General features: G+C 45.9%; 1 protein-coding gene across 1 annotated transcript in view; it reads right to left on the bottom strand.

The window, feature by feature from the left end:
- CACNA2D4 (calcium voltage-gated channel auxiliary subunit alpha2delta 4) overlaps window positions 1-16,123 on the bottom strand; it is a 116,313-nt gene that overhangs the window by 92,441 nt on the left and 7,749 nt on the right. The window contains exons 4-11 of the mRNA XM_031057045.1: window positions 15,982-16,041; window positions 14,264-14,426; window positions 11,696-11,827; window positions 10,707-10,767; window positions 9,605-9,755; window positions 8,005-8,079; window positions 6,896-6,985; window positions 595-708 (exon numbers count right to left, since the gene is read on the bottom strand). Coding sequence (XP_030912905.1) covers window positions 595-708; window positions 6,896-6,985; window positions 8,005-8,079; window positions 9,605-9,755; window positions 10,707-10,767; window positions 11,696-11,827; window positions 14,264-14,426; window positions 15,982-16,041 — 846 coding nt within the window. The remainder of the gene's footprint in view (window positions 1-594; window positions 709-6,895; window positions 6,986-8,004; window positions 8,080-9,604; window positions 9,756-10,706; window positions 10,768-11,695; window positions 11,828-14,263; window positions 14,427-15,981; window positions 16,042-16,123) is intronic.

Genomic DNA, 16,123 nt, shown 5'->3' with positions numbered 1-16,123 from the left:
TGTGCATTGCTGCTAGCTGGGATGAGGTAAACAAATAAATCAGGAGGGTTTAGGATGAGCAGTGGTCTATTACATTTTCACTGCCAGCTCTGCTACTGCAAGCCTGTAATCACAGACATCAGAGTAAACAGGGCTGGAAGGCACCTAGAGAGGCTGTTTGGATCATTCCCCTGCCCATAAGAACTCGGAATAGCCAAACCTTTCCTGAACAGGGCTGTTATAAACAGTCCTACATGGAATTAAAACTCTTAGCATAAGTTGGTTTTTAATTTTGAAATACTCAACTCAGTCTTTCTAATCTTACCAGGACAACATTTAGATTGCCCACACACTTACAAAACAAAGTGTATGAAAAAGAAAAGCTTCCCTGACCTAGAGACCTGCATTTATAATCCTCTCACCTCAGAAATCACCACAGTAGGCTCCTGCCTGGCTGCTTGGTTTGCATTTACAGTCAGGTGCCCATGGGTACTCAGGTACTGGAATATGTGAATGCTCAGCTTTGCCTGATACTCTGGCTCATGCTCTCCTCCTCCCAGCACAGCAGAATAGCCCCTTTCCCCTCCCTTTCCATTTATCACTTCCCAGCCAAACCTTCCGATCGGGCCAGTTGTATTTTTCAAAGACAGCTTCATAATCCTCCACAGCTCCATCGGTGATCAGCATGATGGCTTGGTTACACAAACCTCCTTGGCCAGCATCTCTGAACTACAAACAGAGAGGGAGAGCACTGCTTATCCATCACAGGCTGTTTTTGAGGGACTGCACTCTATTTGTTCACAGTGGGCCACCTCCTGACTTCCACTTGCAAACCTCACGCTGCTCAGAAAGAGGATTGTGTTTGCATGCTGCATATAGATTTTTTATTTATACAGCCTTGCCTGGCACATGCAGACACAGGAGGCTTTGCAGAAGTAAAATAACGAGGAGAAAATAAGCGCTGTGGAGGACGGGTGTGATTCCCTGCTGCTTCACATCTTGCACAGTCGCATTAGTTTATGCAAAACAACTATGGATTGACCATAAACACGGCAATGCTGATTTGACAGCAGTAACTGTCACTTTTTATGGCAGAAAATGTGAGAGGAGTGGGAAATCAGACTCATTATTTCAGGGTGAATCCATCAATCTGCCAAAGAACAGCAAAGAAAGGCAGGAGCACATCAAAAAAGAAGGCTACTGCCATTGGAGCTGGGAAAGGTTATGGACGTGCCAACTAGAGAGGCCATACACTGACATGACAGATGACCTGTTATTTATGCATAAGAGAGATTCAAGGCAGAGCAGAAGCGCACCAGGACTCTGGTACAAGCACTGCCATGCTCCCAAGGGCACCTGCAGAGGTGTCGGGACAGATGTGCTCCTACAAGCAAGCTAGATCCTGCCTGTCTAGCCAGGGAGAGCCAGCCTTGGAATGCTGCCTGCCTCCTCCTCCATGTGCTTCCCATGCCCTCAGGTACCTGCTCCAGAGAACTGAGGGCCTCCTGCAGCACCAACACAGTGCTAAAGCCAGCAGCAGAGGCAGCTGAGGACATCCCAGGGACAAAACTGAGCAGCCACTTGGCTGCAGCTGCCAGCTCTGTGCTTCTCCTTGTCTTTCTTCTCACTGCTGCTATGCTCTGAGAAGGAAAAGTCTGACCAACAGAGAAGGGTGCAGAAACTCATGCAGAGTGAAAAAATTATGGAAGAAGGAGAGACAACAGCTCTCCTGCTAACAAAGATTAATGAGAAGCAATAGCATGAGATGAGGAGTATACAGGAGACCAGCTGCAGGGTGATTAAGGTTACATCAAACAGCAGCAATTTTAAACTGGATAGTTATATCCAGTTATGGAAAAAAAAGGTATCCAAGTGGCACAATTAATTGCATAAAATGAAATCCCTGGATGGGAGAACAAGAGCACAGGCCATGAACTGGGAGTTTTTAGATGTTTTAGAGTCCAATTCCCAACTCCTTTAGGGTTTGGTCATGCTATGTTATGCCAGACAAATGCCTTTACTAACATGGCTGGTCCTGTGATTCCACTGCAGATTAACATCAAGGCCATGAATACCTTGAAGCCAATTCCAAGCCCAGATTTCCCCAGAAATTTCACCACTCCTTATCATGAAATTACCAGGCTCAGTGCTAATATCACCGTAACATCCCCTTCTGCCACCATCTATGTTATCAGTCCTGCCTCCTCCCAACTTCACCCAGCACCTGTAACTACACTGCAGGAAGAATGGATTCAACAGCTTCTGAATGACCACAGCTACAAACACCCTCTCTGGCTGTGCCCCTGCTTGTATCACTGAGCAGAACCAGGACAGATGATCAGGAATGATCAGAAGGGTGCTGTAATAGGGTCATTTCTAACTAGCTGCTCTCAGGTGAAACATCTCTGGGAAATACCAAGTCAGGATGAGGTGTTTGGACGTGCTCCTCCTCTCTCATGTCCCCACAGCAGCACATTCAGAGGGGGGACAGGCAGTAAAGGCTGAGGGTGTACAACAGGAACAAGCAAAGGATGCTTTTAGCAAAGGAGAAAAGCAGGTGAGAGCCTCATGGGATTTTGCTAAAGACCAGCAGGTAGGAAAAAACCAGAGCCTCAAGTGAGCTATTTCTAGGACAGAGATCAACTGAGTGCAGATTAGCAGGGAGAACAGACAGTGTGAGTGTCCATGAGGGAGGCACAGGGTGCAGGAGATGCTGTCAGAAAGAGGCTCAGATCACAGATACAGGAACCTTGTGGTTACGAAAGCAGCTTATTCCAAACTCTTGCAATCTACAATATGTCTGTTTGGATTATTATTAAATTAACACTTAATTAAGGTCACACACCATTTCATCAAACTACTTAAGATCTCTTCATGAAGCTTACTTCAGAACTCATAATTCTGAGATACTGAGAAATTGGATGTTGTATCAGAACCAGCAATCTTCTAATTACAGGAGTAGATGGTATTTTCAACAGGGAAAATGAGATCATCAGTGTCATAGAAATGGAGATTAAAAAGACAGATTTAGAAAACAAACGAACAAGAGGTAATCCCTGGTTTTTAGGTCCTTTGTGACTGGCTGCAGCTGTAGCAAATGATCTGACAGCATTTGCAGCAAGCTCTGAGCATAATTCCCTGCTCTGACTGAAGTCTCAGGAGCATGAAAGAAGGGGAGATGAGGAATAACATGCCCACAGAAGAGATGTCTGAAGAAATGCAGGCTAGAGCTGGGTCAGTGAAGGAGGCACAGAGCTGTGTAACTTCAGTCACGTTGCCAGGACTAAGAGGCATGATCTAATTAATTCAGGGTCACAGTTTCCTGCACTCCCTTGTTTGCTCATTGCCTTTTACTCTGCAGTTACAGGCTGGCACAGAGCTCCCAGTGAAGAGACTGGAACCATCAGCATGGCCCAGAGATGTGCAGGCAGGCGTGCTGATTACGTGCATGTCTGACCAGGGGACTGAGCAGCCCCTCTCCATCTCCTCCTGCCCCATTATTTATGCAAACCTGCCTCTGGAATGGCCTCCAGAGCTACTGAAAATTCAAACTTGGTGGAAAGAGTCTCATGGGGAGAAAATCAGCAGTAGACAAGAAAACAAAGCCAGTGAAGGAGAAACAAGAAAGGACATTAAGCAAGATAGTAGGAATGGTAAACAGGAAAGTCTGAGCTTTGCATATCCTGATAAATATGCTGTAGAATCTGGGTCCATAACAATGTGACTAGAATCAAGAAACAATTTGTAAGTGTTCATAGAAGAATCAAGAAAGGGAGCAAAAATAATACGATGCCAGATGATAAAAAAAAAAGGGACATCGTCAGGCAGAGATGCTTTAGGGCTTCCATCCTTTATTGTAAAAAGGAAAGTATTGTAATGGCTGGGTACCTGCTGAAGTGATAGGAAACTAAGAAAAGAATGAATGAATTAAAGGCAGGGTCACAAAGTGGCAGGGTTAAAGAAAAAAACTAATTTTAAACATTTGAATAATCTGTGCTCAGCATGAAGGGAAAGAATTGCAGAAGGTATAGCTGAACTACTTGCCTCATGGGCTGAGACTTGACTGGAACTATACAAGATCCCAAAGGATGAAGAGGCAATCAGCAGAAAACACAGAAAATGGATGGATAAACCCTCCTGAAACATCTAGCATGCTGCTAGAAAAATTAGTAACACATGCATCTTGTGAATGTGTAAATGAATACACACAAGTGAGATGTGAGAGGCCACAAACCTTTGTTTAGTTAAATCAGCACACAGGTTCATTCTTTTAATGGCACCAGTTTGCTCAAGTTACTCAGAATTTTACGTCTCACTGAAATCCAGTCTCTTACCAGTTTCATCACTTTTTTCCACCTATAGCCATTCTGGAATGACCCACTCAACTTCAACGTTTATGTGATTTCTGAGATCAGCAGTGAGTCAAAGCATGATTAAATCAGCCTGGTGGTAAGACGAAACATCCTTCCAAGGTGGCCTTGGAAAGCAGAACTTGGCTTTTCTTGTCCTCTACAGGGTGGGAAAAGCAACAGCTTTTAAAATACTTGCTCTGAGTGTATCCTGAGAAAGGAGGACACATGCACATTGGAAAGCAGAGGCAGTGGCTTGAACACGGAAGAGGAGGGTGGATACTGCCTGGGGAGGGATGCTGCAGAGACACATCAGCTGAATAGGAATTAACAATGTGACAGTGCCTGAAAAAAAACTGTAGCTGTTGTCTTATGTCCTGTTAAAGAGGACTACGGTGTGTAAAACAGGGAAGGCAATTATTCTGCTCTGCTTAGCACCTGATAGCTCTCAGCTGCAGCAGCATTCACACACTGTTGGGAGGATAGTGTTTCTGGGGAGGCAGCCTGGGAGCAGAACAAAGGGGTATAAATCCTGCAGGAAAAAGGGGAGAGAACAAGGCAGGCCAAGCTTGTTGAAACAAGGAAGAGAGCAGCGAGACAGATTAAAATGTAATAAATAAGAAAAGACCTCAAAAGATAGCACTTAACACCCCAGAATTTTGAAGCACTTCATAAATGTGTGCTTAAGACCATGGCTTCCTTTGGATGCATGTTTTATTGAAACCACTTGGTTTGTGGCTAAATTGAAATGGAGAGTTCAAGTGGTTTATTGAGCATGGCAGAGACGGACAGGGGGGGTCTCTGGCTAGCTGTTCTCCTGAAACTGATCTGCAAATTGTGTCATGGATTAAAATATGCCCTGTCTTCCCCAGAGGACAATGGAGGAGAATAAAGACAGAGATTTGTGCTCTTCTTCAACCCCTCTCTGCTACTCATTCCTCATTGAGTGGGTCTCTGCTGGGCTATTAATTCTGTAAGCAATTGGACTGAGGAAAATTACCAGGGAAATTTTGCAGCCACTTTCATTACAGATATTATTACTGCTTGTCTCTTGTAATCAGCAAAGCCTGTTTCATCAGTGTGATGCTGCAATTTTCATTCTCCTGCGTATGTTCCCGTGAGCAATAACAGGAGAGCCTGTGAGGAACAGCTGAGAGTGGGAATTTTGTCTGATGAGAAGGGGGTGGTCAGTTCCACCAAAGTTCTCCCTTCTGCTGACTGTGACTGCATAGATTTGTTTTGGGGCACTCTGACTAAAATTTTTTCTTCTGCTATTACCGACACAGGTCTAAGAAACTTGAGATGATTTCAGAGAGCCCTTAAACCACATGAGCACTTGGCAGGGGACACCCTTTCATCTTAAGCTGTGCTACCTGCGAGCCTGGGGTGCTCCAGCTGCTGATATTAAGGCATTTTGTTTCAAACATTTCTTTGGTAACAAAGATATTGTTTTATGGACAGCCATTCCTAGGCACAGAAGAGCATGACACCTTTCCTCATCTGCATGTGCTCAATGCTTGAGCCTTCCCCCCAGACTCAAGGTGAGCAAAAGGCATGAGGGAAGCAGTACTTCACCTTGTGAGTGAATAACAGCAGAAGGTTCTGTCACCACTGGGTGCTGCACTGTCCAAGAGCAATCTCAGAGCTGTTTAGAGCTCGTTGAGCAATAGAGACTCAACAAGAATCAAGTGATGACTACTGAAATTGTTGACTGCATTTTTAATGCTAAATAGAGAGAAGAAATAAATTCTTTACCCACCAAGGAGTTTCTTCTCTATTACTGCAGTGGAGTCACATTAGTCCACTGGGGTGCATGGGCAACACTCCCTGGAGGTGTTTTTGGTTCAGCTGTTTCAGTGGAGGACATATTTTGTCTCAGCTTTTAAGGCCCCTTCCATCCCAAGCCCTTCTATGATCTACAAGTCCACTATAGACAGTGCCATGAGGGAATGGGGGTATTCAGCTGGTTCTTGGTTCTTTTCCTTGTTACCATTCCTTAAGAAACAGAATTAAATTGTATGTTTTCCTCCAGGCTACTGAATTTCCTATTCAATGAAGCAATGAATAATTTATGGTTCTTTTACAGAGGGATTAATTCTCCTGTACCTGTGATTTCTTCCCCAAGCACTGATACTCAGCAAAGTGACATTGAAATAAATCTGAAGAATAATCTTCCATGTCTTCATTATCATCACTGCTCCCTAATAACATTACTTACAACCAGAATTGTGGTCCTCAGCTACCAGTTGTATTTTATTGCCACCATCTGTAAAGGTGCCTGGGCAATGCCCAGTTGTGGGGCTTATAAAGAAAACTCATGAAGCCACAGCTTTGCTGGCTCTTGATCCTTCCTGGGCAGGCACTGCTGGCTGTGGACATCGTGCACAAAATAACACTTCCCCTAAGATGGGTGAGCCCTGCACACTGCTTGTGACAAATTTGGGATCCATGAGATTAGCTCCTGTCTGCTCCCCACTGCAGCAGCCTGAGGGATGTGCTGTCACTGGGGGAAAGGAGTGCAGGGCTGGGCAGGGACACTCGAGCCCCACACCACCACCAACTCTTACCTCTCTCAGGATTTTGAAGGACTCTGTCAAAGCCTTGTTCACAGTCCCCACTCCTTTTGCCTGCAGTTCCTCCACCAGCTGCTTGAAGTGCTGGCAAAAAGAGAAGGAAAAAAGCCAGGAATGAGTTGTAGGCAGGGTGTTCTCTTTGAGCAGGGCAGGAAAGAGTAGCCCAGAAAAGATGTGCCCATGCAGCTCCAGCAGGACTGCACTTCTCAGTCTCTGGATTGTGAACCACTGAGGATCCATGTAAGATCATGGAAGGGGCAAATCTGGAAATGTGACTTGCCCTTATCTGCTCCTTCAGGAAAAATAAAACATCCTGTGCACACAAAAGCAACAGGATGGGGGGAAAATAAAAATATGAATGCTTGTCTATGAGTTAAGTGGCATTGATCTGCTTAAATGAAACCCTCTCTGCAAGATAGTGTTTAGGATGTTTGGGAATCCCTGCAAAGGCATCACCCTGTGCAGTCATACTCTGTGGCCTAGGGCTAATCTGGGAAAGAAATCTGATTGTTGAAGGCATACAGGGATGTAGTAATACAAACTAAAAAAAAAACTGAAATAAGAAGGAAAACAAAACAGGGAGAGAAGCTAAAAATACCAGTCAGCCAGGACTGGTCCAGCTGGACACAGGCTGGCCACCTCAGGGCTGCTGAACCCTCCTGGATCAGAGCAGCAAAACCCCTCCTCAGAGAGGGCTTGCTGGCAATCCACCCTGATGAAGGAGCAGGCCAGGCTGAGAATATATTCACTAGGAAAGGACTGATTATTCTAATTTCTGAGGGCTGAGGATGTGGGGTGTCTAAGATGGAGACCTTTTGCCCTCTGCACACAGTTTTTAATAAGGCAGCCTGGGCTAGGTCTGCTGGTGGTGCAGCAGTGGGGACCAGGGAAGCTGTGGCTGCTGCTCACCCACCAGCTGACCCCATGTCACAGCAGCTTGGGGTAATTCAGGGCGAGCCACAGAGCCAGCACACAGCCCTGAACTGGTGCTGGCTTCTGGAATGCAAACCCTGTTCCTTGTCCCTGGAGTTTCATCTCACCCCTGTGCTCTCCCTGCATGAAGGAAGCTACCTGAGTCACACTGAGAGGGGCCTGGTACTCACCTCTCTGTTATCTCTGTCTGCTTGGACCAGGATACCCTTAAAACAGGGCTCAATAAAATGAACATAATCATTGTACTGCAAAGAGAAAATGAGAAGAAAGGGATTGTCATGGGAGAAAATTCACAAAATGGGCTCATGTCCTAGGTGCATGTACAGAAAACAGCATGGAACATGATGCCATTTTATACCCATTTCCCTTAAAAATTGTTTATAGCTATCATGGCAAACTAGGATTTTGATGATTCTTCTGTTTATTTAAATAATGCATTAATTACAGTGTTTTGCTGAGTTCTAGCTGAGCATATCTACACTTACAAAGTTAGGGGATTTTTATCCCCACTTTATGAACTTGTATCCCTGGCCTTGCTTCTAGCACTTTTTGCACATAGTTTTCACTTCTGGAGACTCTGTGAGCCCCCAGCTGAACCTTGTAACCTGAAGTTTGAAGCCTCTGGTGCACAGCTGAACAATAACAAAGCAGGTTAGCACACATCCACTGGACTGGGATAATTAGGGGAGTTGATGATTCTAGGCTGTGACACATGAGGTAAAGCTTGGTAAGGCCCCTGTGAACCTTTTCCTGCAGGGTTCAGGAGAGTGCAATTCCTAAGAGGCCACTGATGCTCAGCTGATCAATAGGAACTTAGGTCAGGCTATAAGGTCTCTGAGCCAGCAGGTTCTTGGTGTGAGTGCAGTAAAAAAAAAATAAAATAAAAAAAAAATATATAAAACATGGTATTTCTGGGATTGTTTTTGAAGAACAGATGATATTTCAAACTCCTTAATGACTCCCCCTCCATTTTTTTGCCAACACTGTTCACTCTTCCATCTGTCCAGTCATATAAAGACAGAATTGTTGCCACTGGAGTTTCTAATTAGCTAACATAAGAAGCTATCAACAAAAAGCAGAATTTATATTTCAGTGGCTGTGCCCTGGCAAGCTATCATAGAAAGAAGCCTGGGGAAGGAGATGGTGTTTGAATTAGCTTTGAAAATTAGAAGGCAAGGAGTCTTTAACATGACACCAGCCTTGCTATGAGTCATGGAAAGAAGTTTTGCTTTCTGTGGTCACTGGTGCTGGTTCTCTGTGGGTAACCAGCCCATCCTCACCCTGCCAGGGCTCAAAAAGGAAGAGAGCAACACTGAAGCTCCCTGACTAAGCTCCATGCTGATGGACTCAGAACTGTAAGGGCAGCCTTGCAGGATGCTGGTGCACAGAAAGGCACACGGTGATAGTTTTCTAGCCTGGAAACATTGTCCTGAGGATTACACTGCTGCTGCAGGACCCAAATTCAGTGCTAGGGAAAGCTAGGTGAATTATTAGCTCGGGTGTCTCTCTGCAGCCCTTTGTTATCTGTTGCAGTCACATCCCTAAGAAAGCAAAAAGATGCAGCCAACACCCTCTCTGGAGGAGAGATGAAATGAGCTGGCAGCCACCCTGCTGACCACACAGAGCTGCCTTCCCAAGGGTGCTTTGGGGAATCTCCCCAATCCAATATAAGTGCTGCTGTAGGTGGGTCACTGTGATTTGCTGAGGGGAAGGAGGAGGGGGTGTGAGGCACCAGGAGAGAGCTCAGCACTGGAATGGTGGCAGACATACTGCAATGATGTTGACAAAGTCATTTTCTCCCAGAGTATCCAAAATGGTGACGATGGTGTGCTTGGCAATGGTCATCCTCAGGCCCTTCATGCTGCCACTGACATCCACAATGATGACAATGTCCTTGGGAGAGGTGGCTGCTTGGATGTACCTGCACAACAAAGAGCAGGAGCCAGCAGGGTGAGAGCCAGGGAGGAGGAATGCTGGGCATGCTGCTGTCACCCTGCCAGCCACAGCACCACGTGCACCATGGCCACAGCTGCCCAGCAGGAACAGGCTGGCCCCAGCACCTCACTTCCTGCACTGGGAAGTGCTGAGCCTACTGCAGACACACACCCAAGAGTGACAATTGTTAAAGTCTGCTTTAGCCATGCTGAGCAGACTGAGTAAACACACCACAGTTCTGAAACTTGAATACCCCCACCACCTCCCAGCCACAGAAGTGTAATTTCCATGTGGCACATGGTAGATGCCACAGGGAAAACTGTTGCAGACAGGGCTTCCCAACCTGCTATTACCTTTATTTATGTACCTCCCTGTCACAGTCGTATTTTCTGAAAAAAAAAAAATCCCTTTGTCCAGGATTTTCTCCTGGGAAGCTGAGAAGCCTCAGAGAAAAAGGAAAATAATAATTATCTTGTTTGCTTCTCCTGTGTTTTGCTGCTTTGGGATGTGGTTTGAAGATTGTTTACCAACAGGTGATTGTTTCATTGGTTTCATGTGAATTGTTTTGACTTATTGGCCAATCAGGGGCCAAGCTGTGTTGGACTGAAGAGATTCACAAGTTTTCATTAGTATCTTTTAGCCTTCTGTCTGTATCCTTTCTGTATTCTTCATAGTATAGTTTAATATAGTTTAAGTATAGCATTCTTTAATATTATATAGATCATAAAATAATAAATTCGCCTTCTAAGAACATGGAGTCAGATTCATCATTCCTTCCAACACCAAGGGTCTCAGAAAATACCACACCCCCCCATCTCTTGCAGGGGCACCAAAGGACATTAATTACTGATCAGCAGCGCCCCAAGGTGTCCCACTTTGGAGAAGGGGGAAAGAGGAAGGATCAAAGGTGCTTTGGCCAAGTCCCTCCAGAACTCACCAGCCACGGTTCCTGCAGTCAAAGGAGATGACTCCATTCTCATCTGGTAACCACTTTATTCCTGAGGAGAGCAGCAAGAGGAGCAATCAGCACTCACAGCAGGCAGGCAGCTGCTCCCCAGGCATCTGCACTGCTGCTGTTCCCTGCTGGGACCTGGCTACCCCAGGGAGCACAGGAGGCTGCCCAGCCACAGCAGTGGCCATTCTGCAGAAATACAAGCAGAGCTGCTCAGTCTTTGGCAGTTCTGAGTAAACTGTTTATTAAAAAATGTACCTAGGCATAATCTGTTCAACTGTGAAGCGACTGCTTGTACTTTGAGTTTTTTCTCACCTTGATGTAGATCTCAACAACAGATTTTTTTTTCTCCCAGAGGGTGGTGGAGAGCATAAAAAAGCAGCAGCAGTGACTGGGATGCATCCCAGATTCCCCACTACAGGCTCTGCTGACAGCCATCTCTGCTTTCACCTTCCCCAGCACATGCCAGGTCACAGAACAAGGGCAGGCAGCCATCTGACCATGTGGCCACCAGGCAGGCTGCAGCTCCAGAGCATCTCAAGGGTTCTGCAAGCACAGGACCTCCCTCCTGTGCCCTGACCTAATGTGCCACTCACAGCTGGTGAGGTGATGACCAGTCAGGCTGGCCAGTGCATCTGCCACGTGTGTCCTCAGAGAGGCTTGGCCACCACTCAAACCCACAGGGGAGCCCTGCTATGGTGTTTTGAGAGCTTTTTGGAGGACTCCTGCCAGCAGACTCCTCTGGGGTTGCATGAGGAGTGTGCCTGAGGGGCTGGTTCTAATGGGAGAAAGGGGTTTATGCCTGCAGAATAATTCTTCCAGCCTTACCAGCCCATTTTGCTCACTCTATCCTGCCCTTCTTGGGGCTGGGATGGCCCCAGGCTTCCCAGATTGGATTCTTCCATGGCACAGGCCCCATCCCACAAGATTTTTGTGTGGCACTGAAAGAGCAAAGCTAATCTCCACTGTCTTACCTGGGTACAGCCTGAAGAATCCAGTGGAGCTGCCAAAGTACTGCCAGGTCAGTGTGGGATCCCTTTCAAAGTTGTCCACAAAAATAGGATTCAGGGCTTCTGACATGTAAACTCCATTGAGTATGGCAGGGTCTGTGGGGGAGAAAACTGTGTTAAAAGAAGGGAGGACATCCACCATCCCTGATGGAGGAAAGGGATGGGAAAAAAGGCAGCTTCAGAAGGAATGCAACCTCATCCAAAGCTTTTGCACTGATGCATCCTGTTCTCTGCCCATTCAAGTGAATCCTGGAGGCCAGGCCACCACTGCCACTGCAGGTGATCTCAGCTTGGTCAGACACTATTAGCCCCATGTCTCTTGCCTGCCCTTGAGCCCTGCATGTGGTTGGAATAATGCTTCCAGAGGCCCCAGGAGGCCATCACAGTGCTGAGCACAGCTGGCCCAGCCTGCAGGCAGTGTTTAACTGCTGCCTGACAGGGGATGTGTGGCTCTTGAGAAGCAGTAGGCTGATGCATCACTGACAGCCTTTCTGCAAGGCCTGTCTAAATTTATGCTGGATGTAATTACCTAAGACAGAGAAGCCCTAGCATTTACACAGTTGCACTCTCTCTCTTCTTTTCCTCATTGAATCTTTTCTTCTTTGCCTGCCCTTTCCTTAACAAAGACTGAGCTGTCCTACCATGCCCCCATCTCCTCAGAAGAGTGAGAAACAACGCTCACTTTTAACATTTGAAAGGTGTTGTCATTATATTGCAAGAGCTCCATATCGTCGTCTCCTTAGTGCAAGAGTTTCATATCTCCTTGATGTTTCCCATGGGCAGCTCCTCTAAGCACTGACTCTTCCTTCTTCACAAAGCAGCCAACTGACTCCAGTTCCCCTCTCAACTACCCAATCCACTTTTTTATATCACTCTTCTTATTGGCTACAACTGTGGCCTGTTAAAGTCAGGCCTGTTCCTAATCTTTAATAATTAACCCAGCTGCAACTCTTTAGGGTGTAAGATTACTTTCTATATTACCTTTATTTACTTATATTCTATCCCCCTACAGAAAGGTTTATTAAACCTTAACAAAGTACAACAAAAGACTGAATAAGGAAAAATTGACAGCACTGGGAGCATGGACCACCACATGCTCCCCCACAAAATGGCTCCTCCACCTTTTATACCTTTGGTGCTGCATCAGGTAACCCTGGACCCTACCAAAGTCCATCAGTCAGCTCTTCCTTGCCATCCATTGGTGGGGATTGAGAGGAATGATGGATTTGTCTTTACAAACAAGCTGTGGGTCTGCTGGTAGATAACACCAGCACTGAGAGATAAAAGAAATAATGGAAAAGATTCCACTGATTGATGAATGGGAAAAGATATTTGCCTTTACAAATAAACTGTAGGTTTGCTGATAAATGAAAATGGATATTGAAAGATGAAAGAAACAATGGGGAAAGACCCTGAATTCCATAAGAATTAAAAATGAAAAGGGAGGGTTATACATTAGAGGGAAACCTTTGGTATCAGGCATTTCAGGAAGTCTGTGCCTCTCAAGTACCTCAGCCAATGGGGAAAGACAGAAGGAAAATGCAGCTGGGAAATTGGGATAAAAAGGAGGCTGCATCCTCCAAACATTTGAGAGCCCTCAGGTGAACGCCCCATGGCCTCCCCCATTATTTGAATAAAGTAAAAGGACTCCTCTGTTTCCTTTTTGGACATAAACCCCTGATGTTTGTGGACACATTTTCCTGACAAGATAACTTTCTGTAACTTGATTGGAGGAGAGGTGTTGCCATGCCACACCTCCTAGTAACAAGCCTGCCCTCCTCCCAAATGCCCTGGCTACCAAGGTGATCCAGTGACAACAATACAAGGGTGGGAGAAAGGGGACTGTGAGGAGAACATATCACAATAGCATAACTATACATCAGTAAAACTTCTCATACTCTCTTAGGTTGGAAATAGGGGTATTCTATTTCTAACTGGCAGAGGGCAGTTATCTTCTGTTCATTGGGCAGTTTTCTCTATCTCTTCCACAACCAATCCTCCCTCCAGGAGATCTCTGCTGTTCATGGCCAGTGAGTGTCCCTGCATGGCTGATAAAATTCCATCATCCCATGGGGAGATGCTCTGCCCAGGGGGAGGAAATCATGGGAGAAATAGAACTGTCTCTACTGTGTCTCTAAAAAACAGCAGTTGTCAGCACAGTCACCAGTGAGATTCTTGACAACTAAAGGCTGTGATAGGGCAAATCCTCCATCTAGAGTGAGAATTGCCAATAAGTCTTGTCTCAGTTTGTCTCATAGCACCTTCGGTTGGGTAGAGGAGCTGTAGGAGAACACACTGCCTGCCTGAGATGGAGGCCTGTCCACCACAAGAGGTTTTCCAAGGGCAGATTGTACCTAAGCCCTGTCACAGTGACAGCATAGACAGGACTGTCCCTTAGGACAGCACCTTTCCAACCCTGCCATTTTTCCCCTCTGTCAGTTATTATTTTTCCTATTCCCATCCTTGTTTCCAGTATTGCTGTTGCTAATTTCCACACCACACGACCAGCAGTGAGAAAGCAGAGGCCATTACCTTTGTTGTAGACATTGGTGGGCAGCTGGATATCACTGTAGGTTGTGTTCACCAGCAGGTTATTGAAATGCTCATTTGGCTCCAGAATGAATTCATCCCCAAGCTCCACGTAATTGTCATTTTCATCCTTCTCATTAATCAGGAGAGAGTTGTAGTAATCAAACTGTTGATGAGGACAATGGAAAAGAGAAAGACAAAGAGAGAATAGCACAGACTATTACCAGCACTGTTTAAAACAAAGAGGGGACATATGGAGAATCAGGGCCTCAAAGAGGATCAAAATGAGCCACAAACAAGCTATTACCAACTGGAAGTGTCAAGCTGCCCAAATGATGGTTTCTGGCCAGTTTGTTGCTGTCATATGCCCCTATGACTGAAAGCACTGTCAATGCCAGGAGCATTTATTCAGAGCCACTGAAGAGCACAGGGGCAGGATGGCAGCCTCGTGTTGCCCCTCAGATGTATTTAGGGGATTAGCTGGAAAGGTGAAGTGTCTTATGGGGTCTGGCTCCCAGGTTTAGCACAGGACACACCAGTGCTGACCTCACCCAGCCTGTCTCTGCAACTGTCCCTTAGTGAGTTCACTGCTGGACATCCAGCAGGGATTATCCCCTCATTCTGGCACTCCAAGTGGGAGGCACTCATTGAGAGCAAAGGATCAAGCAGAAGGTGCTCAAAGACAATGCAGTGTCCCCTCCACCCATGAAGGTCACTGGGGATTTACCATCTACAGTCACTTCAGTACATCCAGGGCATTCTTTGTCCTTGGATAATAACCTATGTTTTTAAGATGCTTTTGCTTTTTTAAGATGCTTTTGCTGACTTTATCTGAGCCAGGGGTTACATAAGGATTAGTGTTCAAGCACTAGCAGGACTCAGAGGGTGCAAATGGAGTGTGCAAATACAGAGTCATGTACCTCAACTCACCCATGCCCCTTACTGTGAATGCAGCTGACCCAACTAATATGGCTAATGGGACTCTTTAAAAAAAAAGAAAAATAAAAAGTGAGATGAAATTAGTAACTAGCTTGTTTTCAAGAAGTGTGCTCATTTTTCCCACCACTGAGACATGTACTTGCAGGGGTAGCCTGTCCTTCTGCTGAGCTGTCTGTGCTTGAACTGTGGAGAGAGAATTTCCTTCCACAGCCTTTTCATTCCAGCTCCCCTCACCAGCAATAATCCCACAGCTTGGCCACAACAAACAGTTATTAACAGAAAGCCAATTATCCAAATTGATTGGACAGCACCAAACTTTCACCTTAAGGGAAGTCCTGATGAGTGGGTGTCTGTCTGGTACAGAAAAGATGATGGGAGCTGTTAAGAAAGATGGTGAGAAACTCAGTTCATCTGGATTAAGGTTTGCTGTGGGTATCTGTAACAGCATCCTCCTCATTGTTCATTCACACTCAATTTTTAGCTCATTTTCCAGTCAAGTAACCCACAAAGTGCCAGCTAATTTGCTCTAAAACATCACATAATGACAGTGTTGGCCAGTGCAGTAAAAGTAATGCCAATAATATCATGCAGCCCAATGTCTTCCCAAATCCTTCCCCTCCCAGAGCCACAGGGACAAATTTTTTTGGTGTTCCTAGGTTTGGGATCTGTCAAGCAGCAGTCTCTAAGTGTCCTGCAGACAAGGCAATTCCTAAGCCCAGGAACCTGGGGGGCTGTGCCCTGAGGATGTGTGCTACGTTTGTCACAGACCAGGATAAACTCACCTCCAGCGAGGAGTTGTACTCATGGTTCAGATCTGCATCCTCTGCTGCTTCCACCAGCCTCTAAAGCAAGCACACAGAAAGGAAGGTGAGTGGGTGCTGGGGCAAAGCCCTCCAGAAATTCTTCCAGCTCTATCAGCGATTG

This window comes from Geospiza fortis, unplaced genomic scaffold (assembly GCF_000277835.1).
Source record: "Geospiza fortis unplaced genomic scaffold, GeoFor_1.0 scaffold10, whole genome shotgun sequence".
NCBI classification, from domain to species: domain Eukaryota; kingdom Metazoa; phylum Chordata; class Aves; order Passeriformes; family Thraupidae; genus Geospiza; species Geospiza fortis.
This window is presented reverse-complemented; position numbering and strand designations above follow the sequence as displayed.